The sequence below is a fragment of the Volvox carteri genome (assembly GCF_000143455.1).
Source record: "Volvox carteri f. nagariensis unplaced genomic scaffold VOLCAscaffold_5, whole genome shotgun sequence".
NCBI classification, from domain to species: Eukaryota; Viridiplantae; Chlorophyta; class Chlorophyceae; order Chlamydomonadales; family Volvocaceae; genus Volvox; species Volvox carteri.
In genome coordinates, this window is record NW_003307548.1 from 437,090 (window position 1) to 459,557 (window position 22,468).

Here is a 22,468-nt window from a genome sequence, read left to right on the forward strand (position 1 = left end):
TGGCACAGTACCGCCAGCTACGAAATCCGCTATCATTTACGCACAGACAGGGACAGGGCTACACACCACTTCTCAGGTCGAAGTTCATTCGATGTCAACTCCAGGGAGGGAGAGACCTACTTGCCGTGTGAACTCGCATCTGTACGTAATACGTCCTTTCGGCCGTAAAAGCCATGACGCAATCAAAAAGCAACTTTTGCTTCTAGAGGTAAAAAAACCGACAGCGGCCACACAAATGCAACTGTGCAGTGACGACGAGGCGAACGAGCAGTCCAGGTTTTAGTAGACCGCGGAACCCGCTGTACTATAATGCTAGAGATATTGCAAAGAAGTCGGCGCCGGTGACCAGGGACTTACAAAGCCACAAAGCAGGGTGAAATAGTTGATTAGCAGGAAGGTGTAAATTGGAGAAAAAGTATTTGAAAGGGGATGGACGTTGAAGCCATGCAACAGTCCAGACCAACCGTAGCAGCAGCAACAGCCTTCAGGTTTAGATTTTATGCCCTTATCCCTCCACACCTCTCCACTCCGCAAGATTTGTCCGTATGTATGTATGTTGTTACAGGGTGGTTAACTTCGCCAGCGGCCCCCTTTCCCGGGGCAGTCCCTGCTCTCCCCTGCTAGAGGGGCACCCTAATCCGTATGTATATACACATCCATAACCTCCCTTACCCCACCACCACCACTCCTATTCTATTCATACCAAGCTCAAGCTCATCACCACCGCCGCTACTGCTACCAACAGCACACTCAGTTTGGCTCACCTGCACAGAATGTCATGCAGGCGGCTCAGCCAGCGCCTCTTTCCTTTGAAGCTGCTGGTGAGGTAGCTGCTGGTGAGGTGCCGGCAGCGAGGTGGAGGCAGGGGACCCGGCGCTGCGGCCGCGACAGGTGCGACGGACATCCCCCCCCTCCGACCTCACGGGGGGTGTTCCAGTGCTTCCGAAGCGTCAACGCCAGACACGTACCATCAACGGCTATCAACTAATTATCATTCAGCAGCGCCGTACAGCAGACCTAAGCTTTGCTGTACGTTGCCGTGCGCATCCATGTTGAGTTGTTTCGGTTGCGCCGGAGCCGCTCCTAACGCACTCAATGAATTCAGCAATGAGAAATATTCCCCATCCTCCTCCTAACCTCCAATACCACCACCACCACCACCACCAGCAGTACTCGTTCCCCGTCGGAATCAAATCAGTGATCCTCTCCTCCGCCTTTACCTCTCATCCCTCTCCTTGGGCCCTCTAAGGTGCAGTTTCGTGGTGTGCGTACCACCTACCTAGAAGCGAATGTCCCGAACAACTTCAACACCTCCAGCCCGCTTCACTGGCATGTTCTTCTCCACCTCCCCACCCCACCTCGTTCGGGTACGGTGATGTACTGCAACCAGGAATCTGTACCCTCCCAATGGTGTCATACGTACAACCGCCAACCGCAACTGCAACTAACATTCCTCGTAAACGCTCGGATCGTTCGAACGCTCAATAGAATCAATATGCCCCGCTGCATGCACCATTAACTTTTAAGCTGCCGTACGCATGCCGTACGTAAGCCCTATCAGAATGCATGCGCGCATTGGCAGGCCTCCGGCGTGCATGCAACATCTAAGCATGCACATGCACTTCTCCGGACGTGGGCGCTCCTCGGGAAGTGGTTGGCACTCCACATCCCCCCCGACACCTGATAGCATGTCCAACGGCGCCGCAGCCCACGGGCCGTTTGCCGTGCGGGCACATTCCCCAAGAGTCACATGTGTGCCGCGCGTGCGTGTATGCATTGTGTGTGTGTGCTGTGTGTGTGCGTGTGCATTGTGTGTGTCTGTATATATGTGCACCGCAACCAAGCTCTGGGGGCACAGGCAGTCCGTGTTGGCGACCAGGCGGCGTTGCTCTTCCCTCTAGCCCGTCCAGGTTGCACAGGTGCCGCAGCTAAGCAGAGCCAGTCCAGGGGCTAAGACATGCGGGCGGCAGCAGGCGACAATTCTGCATGGACGGCGCTCAGCCTGATCGTTTCGGTCGTGCGTTTTTAGTCCCCCCACTTAATTGCACCCACCCTGGACAACCTGAAGGGGACAACCCCACCATCACTATCGTCATCAATACATAGGGAACCTAGGTTTGTCGTATTTCGCTACACACTACCTCAAACCTATTGAAACTTCCAACAATTCAAAATTTTATTTTGTTTTCAATACCTCTATATACAACACAACTTGAGAGCAGCCAGCACGTCCGCCCATGCAAACCCCAAACATGCCGTACTCACACAAACAAAACCCGCCCGAGGCCCTCAAAAACACACTTTTCGTTATCGGGAGCCAGGACAGCATTACGAAAGTCCCCTCTCTGTCGGGCCCCCCTACATATGCACACATACACCGCAACACTCCTCGCGACTGTGCTGGTGTTTTGAAAACGGTTTTTCACCTTTTCCCTTGAACAGGCTATACCTCGGATTTTTCAGATGAGGCCCCCACTCATGAAGGGCCTTGTCACGACCATATCCCCTCAGCTCCCCCCCCCAACCCCGTCACCCGCGCTCGCCGTCCTACGTCGTGCAACTGATTAACTCACCAGCCCTTGAACCCCGGCCCCGGCCCCAGCCCCAGCAGTACTTGCTCCTCCTCCTCGATTTTCCGAGCTGTAGCCACCAGCAGGCCTTGCAGCATGTCATTAACCTGGCCCGCAGCGTGGCCCTTGAGCACCTGGGGCGGGGGAGGGCGGGGGAGGGCGGGGGAGGGCGGGGTGAGAGAGAGAGACGAGGAGGAGGGACGGAGGGCGGCTGACGACTGAAGGGGGTGGTGGCGGCAGTGGTGGCAGCGGTGGTAGTAGTGGTGGTGATGGTGATGGTGGTGGTGGGGTTTGTGTGTGAGGGGGGGTTTGGGTGGATGGCAGCCAGGCACGGCAATGTGGGTGGCGAGAGAGAATCCTACGAGGACTTGGGGGTCGTCGCACGTAAGACTGTCCACTTACAGCCGTCCTATCCTCATTAGGCAGCACTCTGCCCAACCCTAAAGCAGTGGGCCGGCAGCTGCTAGGTGCCGTGCAACTTATATGTGATGGTGCTGGAGGGGCGTGGCGGTTCTGAACTAACCCCTTCAAACCAGTCCCGCCCACCCCCCAGGGGTTCATTTCGAGGGGTTCAAACCAACCGGTTCAGAAGCTGGCACCACACGGCGCGCGCTGCCGTACTTCACCTGGTTAATGGGGTACGGCGGGCTGACCTTCGGCGAGATGGCTTTGCGGACCCGGATAGTCGTGGGGTAGAGGGGAGGCGCCTGCAGCCGCTGCTGCGTCAGCGGTGGCTGCACTGCGCACTGCGCCGCATGGGAGGCCCCGAAACCAGTGGCGCCAACACCAATACCAACACCCGCACCGGCGGAGGCGGCGGAGGTGGCGGCAGCACTGCCTGGCACGCTGCGAAAGATCGTCAGAAGAAGCGGCGGCAGCGCCGTCGTCGCCGTTGTCGTCGTGAAGGGGTTGTTTATGGCAGCGAACATCCCAGCAAAATCGCCGACGCCCCCACCATTATTGCCGCTGCTACTGCTGCTGCTACGGCCTGCAGATGCGCTCCCCGCGCTGCAGCGTTCCAAACTGCCGCTACTGCTACTGCTGGTTAAACTGCCCGCGCTGCTGCATCTGGAGGACAGCCTCAAGGCATGTGAGCGGGGCTCCGAGGAGGTGTCGCTGCAGGCGGAGGGTGACGGGGGCGCCAAGCCCGCCGCTTCTCGCCTCAGTCTTAGGCGGCTCAGATCCCCAACGGCGTCCGCTTGGTCACTGGTGGCGTTGGCGACTCCACCGTCGGCGGCGACGGCGGCGGCAGCGGCGGCGGCGGCGGCTGGCCCCCTGGAGCGAGTTGGGCCCCCAGGTGCACCTCGGCTTCCGGCTCCGGGGCCCCTGCCGTCGGGTCCGGTTATGGTCCAGGTGCCCTCGTACTTGCGGAGGAACCCGGGCTCCCGCAGGACGAAGGACACCTGCGCGGGGGGAAGGACAGACCAGCGGAGGAAAGGGGAGTAGAGACCCGTGGGTCAGTGGTAAGAGGAGTGCGGTACCAAAGCTTAGTGGCTGGGGAAGAAATAAACGACTCCCTCGCCACCAGGTGCGCCCGCCCTCACCACCCGGCCGTGTGTCGGGTAAACCCCTGCCTGGCACCTTGCGGATGCACACCTGAGCTATGTGATGATGTGCGTGTGTGGGGGTGGGGGGAGCTCCCAAGAGCAAACCACTCCCCCCACAAACACACACACACACACACACACATCGGCCCTGCCTGTCATCATGTCACATAGCCGCGGCCGCCCGGCTTATTGCCTGCTGAAGTACCCACAAACACCAAACCACCACACAGGGCCACCAACTGCGGCGATTCCCTCCTGGTGGTTCAGATCATGAAAACACACAGTCATGTCGGGATGCCCCCACCCCCCCTCACCGTTCCTAGCTCCCGATCGGTCGTCATCCACAACCTGTTGTCACACACGCCGCCAACCTTCCAGAACCTCCACCTCGCCCGGTAGTCCAGCCGCCACTTCCGAACGGGACCCTCCTCCGAAACCAGCTCGGCACTGGCGGACTGCGCACGATGACGGCGGCGGCGGCGGCGATATGCGATATGAACACCCACATGTGAGTTGTGTTGCTGGCGGGCGTGTCTGGGCAAACTAGTACCTATTAATTACTAATCCATTCGAAACCCAAAAATCTCAATAGGTCCTATGGCTTAATGTGCCTCTACGGATGTCGGGTGACTGGATGAGATGGTGTCTAGGTAGCAGACACCAGAAACCACTGTTGATTGAACGGTGGAATCAACTTTCAATATACATAGTCCATGGCCTCCCGGATTTGACGGATCCCCCCGCACTCGCGCGGCACTTGTAACTAACCTAGCCTGCTCCCCACCCTGCTCCCCACCTCGATGGCATCGAATATCCTCTCGTGCTGGTGCGGGTCTGCCAGCAGGTCGAATATCACATCCGCGGGGGCGTCCACGTGACTGCACAAGTCCACCACCGCTGTGCTGCGGTCCTGAGGGTGGCGGGTGTGGAGGGAGGGGAGGGAGGAGGGTGTGGAGGGAGGGAAGGGATGGGAGGGAGGTAAGACGAACCACCGATGATTGAAACATAGGGGGAAGGTGGGGCCAGGACAGATATGGATTGGTGTGGGGAGGTCAGATCGCAATGCGGTGGCCTCGTATAAGGCGAGGGATGAAGGACGCGAGGAGCGCCGGGAGGCTGGCCCGCAGTTGCACGTTCGAACATCATGAACATCGATTCCCCGGGAGGCGCTATGTGGGGAGGCGCTATGTGGGAATCCACCGCTACCCCCTACCGCGTGCTGGGGGATTCTGCACAGACACCTCATGCATGAGCAGGTCACGTATATGCGCGGGAATGCGGGCGATCAATGCCCCGGTGTTTCCCAGCTCGTAAAAACCACACCCAGATACACAGACAGACAAACAGACAGACATGCAATGGCACCTGCAAGTATGTCTTGACGTCATGAGCCTTCAGCTTGAAGGGCTGTGGCTGTCCCTGCTGCTTGTTGCGGGGCGTATCATTGCCGACTGGAAGGGGTGCCCAGCCGACGGCACCAGATCCAGCAGACATGGCGGCCAGGCCAGGAGTCAAACGCGCGTCCCCGCCGGCCTCAGACGTTGCAGCAAGCTGCTCCGGCGAGTCGTTGCCGCGACCCCAACCGAACATCATGAAGTACAATTTATCACTTGAATAGTTAATCAATCAAGATTGATTTTATCTATAAAATCCGAAATCTACCCCTCGGCGTGGCGCGCGTCGCAGCCGCTCGTCCGGGATGCGAGCAAAGGCAGACACGGAACGCGCGCCCCCCTTGGACGGCAGAGACGAGGAAAGCGAGAGGAATCCCAGGGATAAATTCGAAAAGATGAAATGCGTTACGCCAATTGCACGTAGGAGCCGCTGGCCAGCGTTACAAGGAAGCTAGCAGTCGGGCAGGGTCTGGGTAGGTGCGCTAGGGTTCATTTCGGAGTCAATCGCGGCGAAACAATTGGTGCATGTCTTTGGAAAGGTAATTTCATGTTTATAATTGAAGTTTTCCTGGTTTGCAGGCTTGCCCCGGAACCAAGTGACGCCACCAACGACCGTCATCGTCCCGTCATACTACTGTATGATCAGTACCTGTCTAGAGTTGACCGGCGAGATAAAATGTCAATCATGAATCCGATTGCATGATATGGAATAAGGATATCCGTTGCAAAAATAATTGAAGTTTTGAGCCGCCGGCAAAAGCCGGTGGCGTAACCGGAGGTCATGCCTGCGGTCACCTGCGAACAACATCCCTTTAGGCAGAAAACAAAGAACTCCTCTCGTTTGGAGGTGAGGTCGTCAATTGGTCGAAAAATAAGGTACCAAAATGTAACTGCAAGTAATTATGCTTTTTCAGAAGACTGAACACAGACAGACACGAGCAAGCATTACAGTAGTAAGATGCGGGGAAGGAAAGGAGGATGGAAGGCACTTGCAGGACTTCACAACCAGAGGGAGAAGGACAGACCCTAAACCGTTTACAACAGTTACAACCCCGCCGGACAAGAGAAATAGCCAAATCGAGGATGAAAAACACGTGTTATTGGAATGCCCAGCCTATAATGATATTCGTGCTGAAGAGGGATTCGATCATCAACAGAGCATGTTGATGAGGCCATGAAATGGGAACCAGCCGCACGTCTGGCGAGGATGTTGGAACGTATGTCAGCTCACCGAAACTCAGTTACCCCCTTTGGACGCTAGCCTGGGCTGATGTGCGGTGTTTCCTTTTCTCCGTGGCTTTTAGGCGTTGTAGTATTGCCCTTGGGCCTTCGGCTCGTATGGGTAGTTTTACAGGTATGGGGTCACGCACCCCCAACAATGTATATAAAACACACACACACACATACACACACACACGCACGCACGCACGCACGCACACACACACACACACGCGCGCACACGCACGCGCGCACGCACACACACACACGCACACACACACACACGCACACACACACACACACGCACACACACACGCACACACACACACACACACGCGTGCGCGCACACATACACACACACGTGCACACACACATACACACACGCACACATGCACACACACGCACGCACATACACACACGCACACACACACGCACGCACATACACACACACGCACACACACGAGGAATACTCGGCAGAGACAACGTTGGGTTTTCGGCCTACAAGACTGCCGCATGACTGGAGGCTTTGTAAGGGAAGCGTTGAGCAAATACTAAGAATTACAATTGTTAAGTTCCGCACACTTGCGGGCGGGTCCGCAGGAACTGTTCCTACGTGGCCCCCCTCGGTCCCACCTCGGTCCCACCTCGGTCCCACCTCGGTCCCACCAACAAAAACGAAGACCCTGGGCTCCGGACCATGACTTCGAGCCCCAACGACAAGTACAGCGTACTGGTACACCGCAAGCAGACTGGCACACAAACCTCAAGCGATAGGCGACAAATTTCCTAGGGGGCCAGCAGGCTAACTAACGCCTCCAGTTATCACCGCCCCAGCAATTGCACACAATACAATCCTCTCAGCAGTAGACACCTCCAGCAGAGGATATCCGAGTCGTCGTGCCTGGCAACAGTCCCTATCCAACTAGCGTAGCGGCAAGTAGTGCTGTTGGCCTGCTCATTCTGCAACCGTCTGCAAATGAACAAAAGATAGCCAAGGCAACAATCAGCCATTAAGCCAGGCCACTGTGCTAAACCTTAAATGCTCCTCATAGCTCTGAAGTTTATCGCCTACCCCGTCTTACCCTCGCTAGCTAGCGCACACAGTCGACACCTAGCTAAGGACTGCAATAAGCGACCCGACATCGCGACGTGCGCCGTAAGGAGTAGGGCCCTCTATCACGATGTGCAGCTTATTGGCCACGATTGGCCGCCCCTATTGGCATCAGTTGGGCCCAGGAAGTCCCCCCACCCCACCCCCTTCGGAGGAGGGTCAGTGGCCATGTGCCCGCTTTTCCCCGCCAACGGCGAAATGCACACACATCAACGGCATGTTTTCCCTGAGGGTGCCTGAGAGGGTACCTAAGGGCGGGTTGGATTGACCTCCAGACCACGTGCATGATAGTGGACGGTTTCGGGCGGCTGCTGGCGACGCGGATAGGGCTCACGGGCTGGCGGATACGGAAGGCGTTTGAACGGCTGTGATAAAAAATACTGGGAGGTCCATGTCGATTCCCAACCCGTTTATCATCGTCATTGTCCCGGAGAAGGGTTTCCCTAGGAAAGCAACTTGGAGTGACCATCAGCAGCCCAGGTAATTAACCAAGCCAAACTGCTGTCATTCTGTAAAACAAATATTTGTTTTACAGAATGACAGCAATCATTGGTCGGAGCATTAATGCTCCGACCAAAGTGCTTTCAGCTGAGGTAAGCACCGAACACGTAAATCAAAACCTGTCCTAATTCCCCTGCCAGATGAGCCAACGGGAAGGAGGACAATGTAAAGGATTTGCTTTTTAAAGTGCAGCAACGGATCCGAACTGGCTCTTGGAGCTATCCCAAGTATCAACTGCTCTGTCACCTGTAAGACCTGGAAAACCTTGTAGCCTGGCCCCCAAAGGCACATCTGCGTAGACTGCTGCTTAAAACACGCAAATCATCAAATGCGTAAACCAGAGATGACACATGACTATCCAGTTCCGGTGCTACGTGTTCAGTATTAATAATGAGATGAGCGGGCAGCCCAGTAGTGCAGGTGCGCACTGCGGACCGCAGCCCACCGGTAGCTGAACGATGTGCACGCGCTAAACCGCCACAACGCAACCTCAAGACAAATAAAAATGAAAGAAATACGGAGAAACCGACGAGAGCTCTGCGGAGTGGGGGAGATTTGTACAAAATAGTCGTGTGAGTGCTGAGGCCCTAGGTAAACAGAACTGCCCCAACTCTCCTGACCTGACCGTGGAGGCTTTAACTTCGATCATTCAAATCAACTCAGCTCGACTCAAGTCAACACGACTCGACTCGTCTCAACTCAACTCAGCCCACACATGACCAACGATTCTCCCGAAATGCGTTACGGCGTGGGCGATGTCCCCACGATGTGCCCAACACGGTCAGAAACATCCGTGTGGCATGCACCGATAGCGGGTCCTATCGCTTCCTCTCTAGGGCATCGCAACCGAAACCGAGAGCTAACCGATTTTCCCCCGGTACCCACCTTCGCGACATGAACAACACCCCTCGCTTATCAACAGCTAAGCACCATCCGTACATATATATACATCCCAAAATACATACAGCGCTCTAAGGAGGCTAACCTAGTGCGAACGGAACCATACCGAATACCGCACTGGCATGAGTCGGGTCCTCCGGTGGCCCTCGTGTGCCGTCGTCCAGCCAAGAAAAACCTCCTCCTGCTACTTCTCGTTAAGAGAAGAGGCAGCGTGTTACACGGTCCGTCCGATGCGATGGGACCCTTACTCAAAACTTAAATCGAACCTCGCGCTGTCGAGGTATCGAGATATACGAATGTGCACGTCCTTAAAGGACCGCAAGTTGTCGGGAATGACTGTTCGGACGAACGCCCGCAAGCTGCTCATGTAGACCGAGTGTGCGTGCTCTATGGCGCGGCCAAAGGCTGCCTTCTGCCGGGGATGCCGCCGGCGCATCGTATCCAGGAGGCTGGTCAAGGCAGCGACCGATCCGTTGAAATCGCCCCGCCGTACAAAAAACTCCTCCCAACCGTCCGACCCCACGGTCCCCAGCACAAAATCCTTGGCCTTTCTGTATAGCCGGGTGTTTGCATTCTCGTACAGCACGACAAACGGCGCCCCGACGGCTGCTGCCATCACAGCCGCATGGAGCCGTCTACTTATGACCAAATCACAGCGGGACAAGAGGGCCAGCCAGACGCCGTAATTGGTAACTTGCGGATTGAAAAACAGTTTGCCGTTGGCCTTGGGGTCCGACGTCAGCAATTTCCAGTGTACGACCACCTGTCTGTCGGCTGTTTCAGGGTCCACTGGCAGCAATACGACAATGTATTTGCTCACCCATGCCTTTATTAAATCAGCGGTGTCCTTAAAATTTGATGTATCCTTATGGCCCGATCGTACGGCCCCGCTGATGCAGATGACGCCGTCAGAACTCACAGTACCAAGGGCATCCTCCAGCTTCGCGACAACAGCCGCGGAGGACACGCGAGGGAAAATTCTGTCAGCGAGGATTCCCGAGTCCCCAAATACAGGTAGTTCATAAGTAATGTTGCTTTGGAGATGCTGCGACATGTTGGCCAGAAGCGCGTTTGTCAGGGGCCCGCGCACACCTCCCCAAACAGGCGGCTGTACACACAAAAGATTCAGAGAGTTGAACTCCAAGTGAGGTAGCTGGGTGCCTGTTCCATGAACATATAGCGGCACATTAGCATTTCTCACACCGTGACATTGGTCGGTCCTCAAATTGTGGTTAGCCTCCAATAACGAGCCACCGCCAAGTACCGCAAAGCCGTAAGCCGAAAAGTTGAGCCTTTGGATTTGACCTGAAACGAAGGGTTTCTGATACTCTAAAGTCGCCCGTTGATACATGCCAGGTTCCAGCAGGACGTCGCGCAGCAAATATCCAAAAATGTCCAGCACCAGCTCATCGCCAAGGTTTGCGTGCGCGATCCAACCAATGTAGAGTCCTTGAAGCCGTCCGATATTTGAAGAACCACATGCTGGATCTGATACCAGCGCGATGATAACTGAAGTCAGGAGGAGGAACGACATGTTTTGCAAGGTGCTTCTTGCGCGTGCGTCAACACAGTTGCAGATGTTTTGTGTGATTTTATTGTGTGGTTCACCTGATCGCCTTCGTAGTTAGGGTGCCCGACTACGGGCCTAGCTTTGGGACACAGGTCTGACAGGGTAACATCTGAACGAAACGTACCGGCCAATTGCCAAAACCTAAAGTATATAAACTTGGTAAAGTTAACAGGCAGTCATTTTGTACATATTACAGGTTTAAGTGCGAAAGTTTGTGCTGCAGTTGGCGAAGACCGCGAATTCATGAATGGCAACCCTTAGATTTAGGGGCAATGTTTCCGCTAGCTGATCCCCACAAGGGACAGGGATGCTCATGGAACTGCAACTGCACATCATGTAGAATGTTTAGCAATCCTGGTATTGCGCGGCTCTGAAGTGTTGGTACCATAGAGCGTTCAAACTGGCTAGTTGATGTGAATGTCGCCCCAGCTTTCGCAGCGGAGCCCTACCGGCTCATGTATATGGATATACAATGATTTTAATTTCGTTAAGCTTATATGAACCAGGATAATCATAGCTTGAAGGTGTAAAAGACGCAGAGCGTTAACCGGAACAACGGTTCACGCGCCATCCAGGTAACCGGGACCTTCAACGCTTACAATTCAAATTGATTTGCTTCCAAATAAAAACTTTCCAAATTTTCTTAGCAGAGATGGGTGGTGAAGAAGTTAGCTACGATGAAGTTAGCTACGTACGATGAAGTTAGCTACGTCAGTAATATGGATCGACAGGGTTCATGTTCATCCATGCTTAGCGAAAACTTGTCTTAAAGGAAGTAATAAAGAACGACGTATGTAAAGAAGAATTATTTTACTCCAGTGCAGAGGTCGGCAAATCGGTTTCTACGGCTGCGGGAGGGCATAATTTCGGTCAATAAACCTAAAAAAAATTTTGGGGCGCCTTCCGGCGCCAAAAAACAGCATTTCAGGGCTGCACGTTCCGTACACATGGCAGACTGATCGTTTTACAGGGGGGGAAGTCGTCGCCGGGCAAGTTCTTGCGCCATGAAGTTAGTGTCGCCCCCCGAGCTATCCATCCTCACAAAGCCGACCGCATGCGGTTGAAGCGCGGGTCGCGAAGGATATTCTCGACCTTATCGGCGATGTGCGTGTAGAGGTGCATCCTAGTGGAGGACTTGTACTTGGCCATAGCCCCCTTCAACACTGCATCCTCCTTAAAAGACCCCGACGTATTCAGCTTCACGAAAAGACTCTCGTTAAGCCGGATAGCTGACAAGCGTGTCCGCCGGTCCCCCTTCATGACGGTACGGGCGGAAAAGACGCGCTCGCAATTGACCGACGTGGGCTTAATTTGCACACAGAACAGCGCGAGCTTCCACATCTCCGAGAACAGGTGCTGCTTTCGTGCGAGCTTAGGCATCATAAGATTAATGTGGTGCATCGCTGGCTTGTGCACACGCTTTGGTAAATACAGCCATATGGCAGGTGGTCGCAGCTGTACTATTAACACATGTACGGCAAGGCGCACCTGCGATGCACGTTGATTCGTCCATCTGCACGCCGATGAAAGTGGCAGCCTCGATACGCGACGCTTGCTCTGTTTCCAAGTGGTCGTGAATGCAAGCTGCCATACGCCCAAGTGCTCGAGGATCTTTGTACAGTGTGGTGATGTTTGGTACTTTAAGCCAGTCCATGTATTCACAGATCACTGGGAAGTGAGTGAAAGGCATGGCTTGGTACAGGACCATGTATGCGCCACCAAACAGAGCCAACAAGGCATTGTCGGCAACCTGGGTCATGGCCAGGTGCTTGTTAGTTTGCTGCTGATGATGATCCTGGGCATACTGGTCTACAGCCGCTTTGTGGGAGTGGGAGGCCTCGTGCCGGGTGTAAGCTGAGCGATCCCAGTTCGTGCGGGAAATGGTGGCGTTACTCTTCTTATATGTGTCGCAAAAAAAGCAGATGACCGTCGTCGAGCCCTGAAGTGCATAGGCCCAGCTCTTGAAATCACCACCACAAGCGTCAGTCAGCCAAACAATGTCCTCGTTGGGAATATGAGGCCGCTCAAACCCCGGGGGGACACCAACAGCATCGATCTTGTTGGTGGACTTGGTGCGCTTCCGTTGCGGGTTAGTTGGCATTGGGGGTGGCGGCGGGCAGGAGTGTTGCCGGCTGCTGTTCGGGGGCGGTGGTGTTGGGGGTGGCGGGCAGGAGAGGTGCTGGTTGCTGAGTGGGACCGGTGGCGGTGGTGTTGGCTTGAGTGCGCCTTTTCTTCTGTGGAGGAAGGGCCACGGTGCTGGCGTTTCCGAAGTTGGGAGGTGGTGGTGCTGGGAAAAGTAAACCTGGACCTTCACCGGCGCTGCCCGATGGCCCAAGTAACGGCTCTTCCGCCTCAATATCTGTTGCTGCGGGCTCAGCAGTGGCTTTACGACCGGCCAGCATGCCGGCCAACGTGCGCTGTCGACCGCTGGAGATTCAGCACAAGATGCAATACCGCACGTGTTTCCTTCGTTCCCCGGCGAGATGCCGCCGACTTGCCGCGGCCAGCAGTTAGAAAGCATGCTGAAAATACAAGCAATATGCTGAAGATTATGTATGGGATAGGCCACATGGGACCAATATCTGGTATGCCAAAGACCAAGTCAAGTGCTGCGGCAGCTGCAAGCCATCGGTACAGACGATAGAAATGTAATAATTTATCAATGATAACCGTCACAGAATTGTGTAGAGGTGGTCGTGACGTCTTTTACTGACTTTGACACGTCCAGCGCGCGGCCCTACGGGCCGCAATAGAGGCTGCAAATCACGTCTTTTGGTCGAATTTTGGTCATTTGGGTCCCGCAGCCGGGGCCTTAACCCGAATTTCGGCTGCGGGTACTGTGGTACGGACCCGCAGGACCCACCGGATTTGCCGACCTCTGCTCCAGTGCCTTCTGTCCGAGATATGACTCACAGGCCCAGCTCAAATGAAGGCAAGACCAGAACACCTCTTGCAACTGAAAAAATTATGCATGTATACTAGGTTGCTCCCCACAGCGCAGTACGAGCAGCCAGCGGCTAGCATGGAGATGTGAAATATGCGGTTGTCAGCAAAGTGATCGCGGGAGCCTGCGTCCTAGCATGTGTTTATGGGCGCGTGCAGGGCCCTGTCCTAGCTGGCACTCTTCAGGGTCTATGGCTGGAAGACGGGGTGTCCTAGCTATGCAAGGCCGACACTGAAGAGCGCTGGCACCCAACGATTCCGTGGGGGTACGGCTGCCGTCTGCGGGATGACAGGGGACAGTGCTGCGGGATCTGCTGTTGATGCATCGTGTAGCTTTGAACTTGGCATATGTTTTGTTACCGGACATGTGCTGCCGAGGGGCGGAACCATCTAAGTGCCTCACTGCCACGGCGCAACGTAAGAGAGACCCATGGTTCACTGACCCAGCAATGTTCGGCATTATTTTACCCTCGTGAAATCAACGGTAGCTGCTTTGGAGGATTTTGCCCCGCTGTGGTATCTGGTTTCCCGCGCGTGAATCCCATCCATTCGGGCCACCAGGGCCACTTCCCGGACACATTCCAACACTGCGCGCAAAAGCCTGAATGGCGTCGCAGTGCGGCCGACCGGTGCTGCCCGCATATACCCCCAATAACACTGTTTTGGCCGGGAACGGCCCTAAGAGGTTCCTAGTAAGGGGGTGAGACCCGTACCGCGGCCCGGACAGCCCCATGTAACCAGAGGCGCTGTCATGGCCCAATAACTTGTACCTGATTTATTGTTTAAGTATTTGGGCTTGGCTTTCGCCGCAGCCTGCGCCCTAGCTTTGCGCTCAGCGGGCGTGAAGATTTTGGGGAGCTCAGTGACCTCGCACTCACACATGAAGTGAACAAACGTGCCCTCGGCTCCGTCCTCGTCGTGGTGCCGGTTCTCCTGACATACTGGACAGTACCGGAGCCCCCGGATATACCCCACTACACTACCCGACTGCCGCCTGCGCTCTTTCGCAGCTGCCTTCACAGCATCTGACTCTCCGCCGTGCCCGTCAATGCGCCACCTCTTGTGGGAGTGGTCCGTAATAGGGTAACTCGAGATGCCTCAGGAGTGACCTTTCTAGGTGAGATAGATGTGTGTGGAGGGGGTGTCGCGTCATACGACTGTTCCCGGGCCCGTCCAATCCTAAGCGTCACCGTGGGGTGCACCAATTCCCACTAACGGTCTGCCAGGACGTGGTCTGCTACGACCAGGATGCACACACCACGTACACACCTGACCACTCTTCTTACGCCTTGCCGCTGCCACTGGAGACGCTGCAGCAGAGCTTGCATGACATGCCAGCTGCACACGCCAGCATTCTGTACAATGAAGTTAGAGTGGGCAGCCTGGGGCAGGTGATGTGTTTTGCACTGCTTGAGCCGTTAATTGTGTTGGGCGGTGCACACATGCTGTAGGCGAAGGAGGCTTTTGGTGCCATTGTACGCGCATTGTATAACCCGGCAGCACAATTGTTACCCTCAACACCTGCACCGGCATGCTCTCATGATGCACAAGTTGTTGGGCGTTGCTTGGAGGCAGGCTGTAAAAGTGGGGCTGGCATCAGGTGTTTTGGTTGGCTCGATTCTGTCCGCAAACCCTTTTTTATCTCGAAGTGAGACCATAACGACTGAGAGAGTACTAAAGGGATATAGGATGGTGGAGGCCATTTCGCTCTCTACCCCCATAACCACATAGACAATTGGGAGTAATGCTAGGGGGTGGAGGGGGAAAATGGTATAGGAGTATGGGGGTGGAATGCTACGGGGTGGGGTGGGGGGCTGTGGTATTTGCTATGGGGGAGACGAATGTCTCCCCCATGCGCCATGTGGAAGATTGTGGGTATTGCTATGGGGGGCCCTGCGCGGCTGACAAGACGCCCAGCAAGAGCTGCTGCAGGGTGGCCTATTCTATGTTCCCGCTCAAAAGCTCCCAGGCGGCTTCTAGATCGCATTGAGTGGCTGGCGGCAATTGGCCCGATCCCCCTTCACCGGCTGCTTCGGCGGCTCTTGCGTTGACCACATTATCTCCCGTTGACTTTGCCTTCTTACCCATCATTGTTCGTTCGTGCTGGGGCTCCTGGTGCTTTCCTACGGTCCGCAGCGATGTCGAATCGTTGTGGTAGGGCGTCGATGAGTCTTGAAAGTAGTCGGTAGGGTCTTGGAATTAGAAGTGAGATCAACAATAAGCTCCAATAGTGTGGGCAGAATGCCGGAACTAAGGAGCTTTGTGTGTGTGTGAAACAGGGGGGTATATTTTCGCCCCTGGCAGGTACCCTGCGAAACCCTGCTTTCCCCGGTATTTCGGAGCACCCTCATCCAGTCACCCTAGTCAACTTCTGTCAACTTCTCAGCGGATCGCTCAGGTTCCGCACCCACCACCAGCATCCAACGGAATCTGCCGGGTCGACAGCGGCCCAATTCCATTCCTGATCGGCTCGCAGATTAGCTTTACCCCAGGTCTCCACCGTCCATCAACTAGGGGCGCAATACCTTCCACCATCGGAAGAATTTTCGACCTTGACAAGTCTCAATCCGGGGATCCCCCGGGGGCAATGGTGGCGCCTTACCAGTAGTGCCTAACCTAGTATATGGAGCTGTCAGATGAATAGCAAATTCGAAATTTTTGCAACCCATACGGCTGCCGTACATAACATAACTTAGCTTAGAGGCTTCGCTCCTGCTGCATCTAAGCTACAATTATTACCAAAGCCTTGCTTATATTTCTCATACATAACACCGCACACTGCGATACGTCCTGACGCCAGTTTTATTGATGACGCGCGACGAAGCCGTTGACTGATATGTGCACGAATGACTAGTTTCGGTGGTTACCTTCATGTCGTACGGAATAAGATTTTTGAGTTAGTTGGTTCTGACGGTGATCCGCCGTGAAGGTCCTTGAGCTACAGCAGGCACAAACAGCCGCACAAACAGCCTTCCGCAGCTACGAGTTGATAATTGGCAGACTCTGCCAATATGTCGGACATATTTGGCAAAATTGCTTGTAAGGAGACGCAGGGAGACCGCGAAGTTAGGCAGCTAGGATGGTGGTATATGACATGGCATGGCATGTGGGTATGCAGCGCGACATATATATCCGTCAAAGCCTAGGCAATTCTTAATTACCAAGTAACCGTGCAGGTGCACAGGAACATCTGCAGGGTTCGGTCGCGAGCAGTGGACATGGGTTGCCCATCCCTTCACATTCGAGCAAACCGACGTTGTACAGGCCAGACACCAGGAAAAAAGAGAAACACCATAGCACAACATGCGACCTCCTGGTGGCCTAGGGCAAACCCTGCCTGTACTTCCTAAACGGAGATACCGTACCAAGCAGAATCAGTATGCGCGACGTGTCAAAAGATTGTTGGAGGAAACACATTACGTTCAGCTTACAATATCCTCGTTATACAACAATAAAATATCTAGCCTGACGTGCTAAGAGAAAGGGGAAGGAACTGTGCCACATCGCCACTCTATACCCTCGACAACCCATCGAAGACACCACTCGAAAAGCACTGCGCCAAGAAGGCGCATTCATCCGAGCTTAGAAAAACCTCATTTGCAAGCCGCCATCCTTTGAGGTCCCAAAGTTTGCCGTACTCATCGCTGATCGTTGAGGACACCTTCCAAGGACTGTCAGTCCATCCCTCATGCGCGGCGTCTAGTCCTGTCGAGCCAAGTCACGTCATTGCCACTGCCATTGCCACTGGCATACTCATTGGCTTTGCAGTGCCACACCACCTAGCCTGGGGCCGCTTCCGCGTGCTATCCTCACATAGCTCACGCACAGCCTAACCGCGCCCTCGCCGTGCCGAGCGGGACTACAGTGTGCCACGTCGGGTGCTCTTGCCACGTAAATCCCGAGTTCATTAGCGACCATTATTATGTAACCCGGCGGCTTACGTTGCGCACGTTAGCACCCACACAGGTCGCAAAGATGGTTCCGGAGCTGCGCTCCGTCCGTAAGCTAAATGTCACGCCGAAAAAATCGCGGAGGTGTCGCAGGGTGCGCACCGCGTGAGGGGTCAGGGGGCCCAGCCGCACCGAATTCGCCTCCTGCGAGGACGTGGCAGGGCAGGGCGGAGAGAGGGATCCCGTCAGGAAACCCTAAGCAAATCGGAAATAGTGGCCTCCAACCTGTGCTTATCCACACGCCGCCGGTTGGCATCCGGGCCCCGTTTTATGATTTATATGGTCTTAGCAATGAAATTGATTCTGAGGTAAAACCGGCACACGGCACACTTACGCTTAAGAGTCCTCCGTATGCGCCCTCCTCCGTCCCCGTCCCTGATCTCTTCCTAACGATTTAGAGTCCGCGCCAAGGTGCCATCCCTCCCCCCCGCCTTACCTCGGGCCCAAGCGCACACAGCAACAGCAGCAGACCCTGATGACCGCCATCCACAACACCGCCGCGCCGAACCTGCGCAACGCCATGGCCCGATTGCACACGGGGACTAAACCACCAGATGCACCAGACACTGGTATATGCAATTTTCCAATGCAAACAACGTCGCCAGAAGACATATTATCTGACAGGTGGCAAAGCAGTTGCAAGGCAACAGAACACCGCCCTCCATCCTTCCTCCCCAGCCCTTCCGCGATCACTCCCATAAGCAAGACCCGTTCGCAAGCGTCTTCCCCCCCCATTTGTGTATCGTCTCTGATTCTTTCCGAGGCGTCCTGCATCACCCCCCTTCCCCTCCCCACACGGCCGCACCTCCTCCAGCAGTAGGTGGGCTGCCATGGTGCCAATGTCCTCCGGAACTTGTTGCTGATGTTGCTCCACCATTTCAACCGCCGACTGCCAAGCAGGAGGTAAGCAAGGGCCGCCCGTTTGCACGAAACAACGCAAAATGCGCATAAGCCATGCCGCGTGTATAGCTTACCGCCAGTCAAGACTCCTCCGTCTGCTGCTTCACGTCCCGCAAAACCCTCCCTTCACAGCTCAGGCAGCATTCCGTTCTCCACACGCTTTCTCTTTAACAACCCAAAGGCCGCTCTGACCTAGCCGGGCCCCCAAATCAACCTGGTGAAATCCACATAACACGTCTTATCTATTCTCGGCACCTTCGCGTCCCCATCCACCCCAGTAAGTAAGCAAAAATAGCAAGGAAATGCAACGGTAGGTGCGCCCAGTTACGCCCACAGCCCTCCACATGTCCCCACCTCTTCGCTCCTCCTCGCTGCGTAACATGACTCCGCGCTGAGGAGGCAACCAGAAGTGGTTTCCGCCACCAGCGTGATGCCGTAGCCCGGGCTCTTGCCACTGCATTGCAAGTGCAGGAGGTTGGTTTGACTGGGTGTGAAGGCTGTGTGAGAAAAGGCTCGGCCAGGTATTACTTCGCAGCTCAGCCGCGAAGGGTACCGGATACGGGGCGGCAGGCGAGCCCAAGGGCCAGGGTAAACGGCAGCCACACAACGGCGCCCATCAGCATGACCTTCGCTATGCACGTGGTCACGGCACTCGACGGCGCCGTCAAAAGCTCCCACCAGTTCAATCCCGGTGCGCACTGCACGATGCTTTCTTCTTCAAGACACAATTGCATCCATCCGCTCCCCAAAGTTCTCGATTATGTTGGAGCAAATCTAAACGAATTCCCACGGACTCCCAGCCAAGCAGAGCGTCTTCATGAGCTCATTCACCTGATGGCTCCCCACCAGCTGTGAGAGTGGGACCCTGGCCGGTGACATCATCTCGCACAATGCTCAAAGCCACGCTCCCCTCCTTCCCCACCCCTAGCGCACCTAGCTGCCCCACTTGTGGCGTCCGTGAAGACGTACACATCAGCGAGGAGAGCGTTGAGTACACCACGCGCCCCGTCCACCATGCGGTTCGTCACCTAACCAGGGCATACCACGGGTAACAGCAGCAGCACCAGCAGCAGAGCCATTGGCCAATCAAGTTAAACGACAGCCGCAGCAGCAGTCCCAGTCACTACAGCCGTTGCGGTGGGGATCCTACAAACAAATTGCGGAACTGAAATAGCTGCCCGGTAGAGAGCTGCAAGGACGACGGACGTAGCAGGCTTCATCGCCAGCTCGGGCAAGCTGATCACGTGAACCATGCATTCCGGCCTGCTCCACTCTACAGCAGAATTGTCTGCCTTGTACCATCGCCGTACACATTTTCTGTGCACGTCCCGCGGCGCGCACCTGGGGTGAGACCTTCATGCTGTATGCGACCCCGCGTATTCGCTTCACCATGCCTACGGGAGAGAGATATGAAGGGGAAGCCACGTGACTTGCGGACGGGATGCAGACAAACGCCTCGTAAAACCAGTCCACGGCCTTTTGTGTCAAGATCCAATGCGCCACCATCCGCCACAAAATCTATGCAGCTAAAGCATAATGTAACATCGAACTGAACCCCAAGCACCATTCCGTCGGTACCTGCGTTCCGCACCATCCGTCCTTGCCTCATCCCCTCCTCTTCCAGTTCCCACCCGCTTCCCTCCCTCCCTCCCTCCCTCCCTCCCTACCCTCATCCTCCATCTTGATGGGCCCCAGCTGCTTGACCAGCGGCAACCGGAGCACCACCTCACCCCCGCCACTGGGAGCTGCTCCCCGCGACACCACCCGCAGCTCTAAACCGTCATCCAGACCTGGAGACATGGCCGGCAGGTGGACGAGGATTCAATAGACGTGGATGAGGCGTAGCACACACGCATATGACTGTAGTGCCAAGTTGACTTCCACATCCCTCCTGGTTCCAACAGAGCGCTTCAAGACTTCGCTGCGAGTCGTTGTAACAGTTTGGGCAATCAACTGGCTGGCACGCGAAAATCTGTCTTCGCGATCATGGCCCTTACCGGGGCACTGCTATAATCAGTGCCCCGCGATCATGGCAAAATATGGCTAGGCAGAAACAGCAGCCGCAGGCAAAAACGTTTTCCCGTGGTTCCGGAGCCACGGTCCTTGCAAAATCCTTACCCAGCGTCTTGCGCAGGAGCGGCAGCGTCACAGTGCGGAAGGTGTCGACACCCGGATCCGTCTCGTCGTTGGTAACGCCCCGGAGGGTTATCGATAGCAGCTGCGGCAAGGAAGAGGCGAGGGCATTTGGGAGGCCCCGCATGCCCCTATGACAGTCTCAAGTCTTCCCACTTAGTAGTGAGTCCAAAGGACTCATTACGACGCGGATAATGTGGTGTGCAATGGCTGGCAGCTCTCAAGTGGGTCAACCTGGTTAACCCCACGGTGCGGTAGCCAAGGTAGGCCAGGAGTGGGTCGGAAAGGGAATATTTCCCTTTCAGGCGCCGCCGTGTCCCGGGCCCAGCCCTGTAGCTGTGGCCTTACCCATTGATGATGGTAACCCTTAAAGCTGCCACTCACTAATAGACTGTATTTCCCTGTACAGCAGCCGCGCAGGCAGCCGCTGCAGGAGAGCCCCCACGCGAGCCCATTACGGCCGACCCGAACCCTCGTATCCCCCGCTGGCATCCCCCAGATGTACGTGATGGATTTTATAAATCCTGCTGCTCTCGGAGCAACCTTAACCTGCCAGCCCAATGGCAAGACGTGGCGCACAAACCGACCACTTCCCCTCCCCATCCCTATGCAGCACCGGAGCTGTGATAGCCCGGTGGGTGATCTGATAGCGTCACGCCACACACGGGCGCTACAGGTGCCGCCGCAGGATGGAAAACTTTCTAAAATAGTAAGTAGTGGTTTACGGTGAGCTGGTAAGCCCAGGGCCATGACGTGACCGAGCCACGGAGAGCCGCGAAAGCAATCGGCTCAGTGTATTGATACACAATTTTATCCGTACCTTCTTCCCGTAAAGCCCAAGCACCAGCAGTGGCTCAAGAAAATAGCCGATGCTGCGGGAGGTGCCGCAGTCATGGCTCAGCCCGGCGCCGCACACCACCACGCCCGGTCGGTAGCGCAGGGAGGTGCCTGAGACGGGATGCAGCGGCGACGGGGTTTGCAAGGAAGGAGAACCACACAGTTTAGTTGTCTAGGAGTCCACAGAAGGCGTGTGGTGTCCGGGTATAGGAAGCACGCGATGAGAGACTTGTGGTTGGGAGCAAAGTGCCGATCATGTATCATATGTCCAAGACAGAGTCAACGCCACAAGGGACAACGGTCGGGGCGATCAAAAGGCCCAACGTTTGCGAGGAAACTGCGTTTCGAACTCCTAGCTACAAGGAAGGTACGGGTAGCGGAGTGAATTATGAATCAGTCCAGCTTCAAGTGGCTAATCCCGAGTATCTATGTTGTTTCTCGTCGTGACTGGGCGAAAAGGGACAAGGATTTGAGAAAAACCTACAAGTGCCCAAAGCCCCAGTGCTGCATTCAATGGAGACAATCGTTCACCTGTCTCATTTATTTCCACTACACAGCCGTTCGTAAGCTTTTCTAGCAAGCGCAGGAACGATGCCTCAAAATCGCGAAGCCCTGGACTCTCAGGGTCGGCGGCGCGGATGTCATCAATCCGAATGGCACGACCGGACAAAGTTGCGCAGACCAAGCGTTGCCTAAAGTGCTGACAACCCTTGAACTTTAGCATGTTGTCTTGCGCCGTCCTTTGTGAGAGTTCATTACGGCTGCTCTTCCGGTTTCCCTGGACGTCAAAACGTGTTCGCTTTTAGCTGCAGTTAAGCACATATTGCTCACCGTTCCAACTGGGCACAATGGATATTTGCCTTTCCCGTGTACGGGACAGTGGCGTACAAGGAA

The 22,468-nt window shown here is 55.3% G+C and overlaps 4 protein-coding genes across 4 annotated transcripts; all 4 read right to left on the reverse strand.

The window, feature by feature from the left end:
* Nucleotides 1–2,569: 2,569 nt before the first annotated feature.
* VOLCADRAFT_116300 (uncharacterized protein) lies at nt 2,570–5,710 on the reverse strand (the record flags this gene model as incomplete). The annotated part of the gene is made up of 5 exons (XM_002947151.1): nt 2,570–2,704; nt 3,197–3,973; nt 4,432–4,572; nt 4,914–5,027; nt 5,483–5,710. The coding sequence occupies 5 exons, from the start codon at nt 5,708–5,710 to the stop codon at nt 2,570–2,572; spliced, it is 1,395 nt and encodes a 464-aa protein (XP_002947197.1).
* Nucleotides 5,711–9,485: 3,775 nt separating this feature from the next.
* Nucleotides 9,486–10,775, reverse strand: VOLCADRAFT_103287 (uncharacterized protein; the record flags this gene model as incomplete). The annotated part of the gene is made up of 1 exon (XM_002947152.1): nt 9,486–10,775. The coding sequence occupies one exon, from the start codon at nt 10,773–10,775 to the stop codon at nt 9,486–9,488; it is 1,290 nt and encodes a 429-aa protein (XP_002947198.1).
* A 1,074-nt stretch (nt 10,776–11,849) lies between these two features.
* On the reverse strand, nt 11,850–15,082 carry VOLCADRAFT_87309 (uncharacterized protein; the record flags this gene model as incomplete). Its single annotated transcript, XM_002947153.1, has 3 exons — nt 11,850–12,214; nt 12,300–12,946; nt 15,024–15,082. The coding sequence occupies 3 exons, from the start codon at nt 15,080–15,082 to the stop codon at nt 11,850–11,852; spliced, it is 1,071 nt and encodes a 356-aa protein (XP_002947199.1).
* Nucleotides 15,083–16,893: 1,811 nt separating this feature from the next.
* VOLCADRAFT_108909 (uncharacterized protein) lies at nt 16,894–22,388 on the reverse strand. The gene is made up of 10 exons (XM_002947154.1): nt 22,106–22,388; nt 21,558–21,685; nt 20,723–20,822; nt 20,272–20,394; nt 19,946–19,998; nt 19,538–19,632; nt 18,959–19,058; nt 18,510–18,593; nt 18,141–18,212; nt 16,894–17,848 (listed from the first exon to the last, which is right to left on the reverse strand). Exons 1-10 carry the CDS (start codon nt 22,296–22,298, stop codon nt 17,675–17,677), a joined length of 1,122 nt encoding a protein of 373 aa, XP_002947200.1. The 5' UTR covers nt 22,299–22,388; the 3' UTR covers nt 16,894–17,674.
* Between the last annotated feature and the right edge of the window lie 80 nt (nt 22,389–22,468).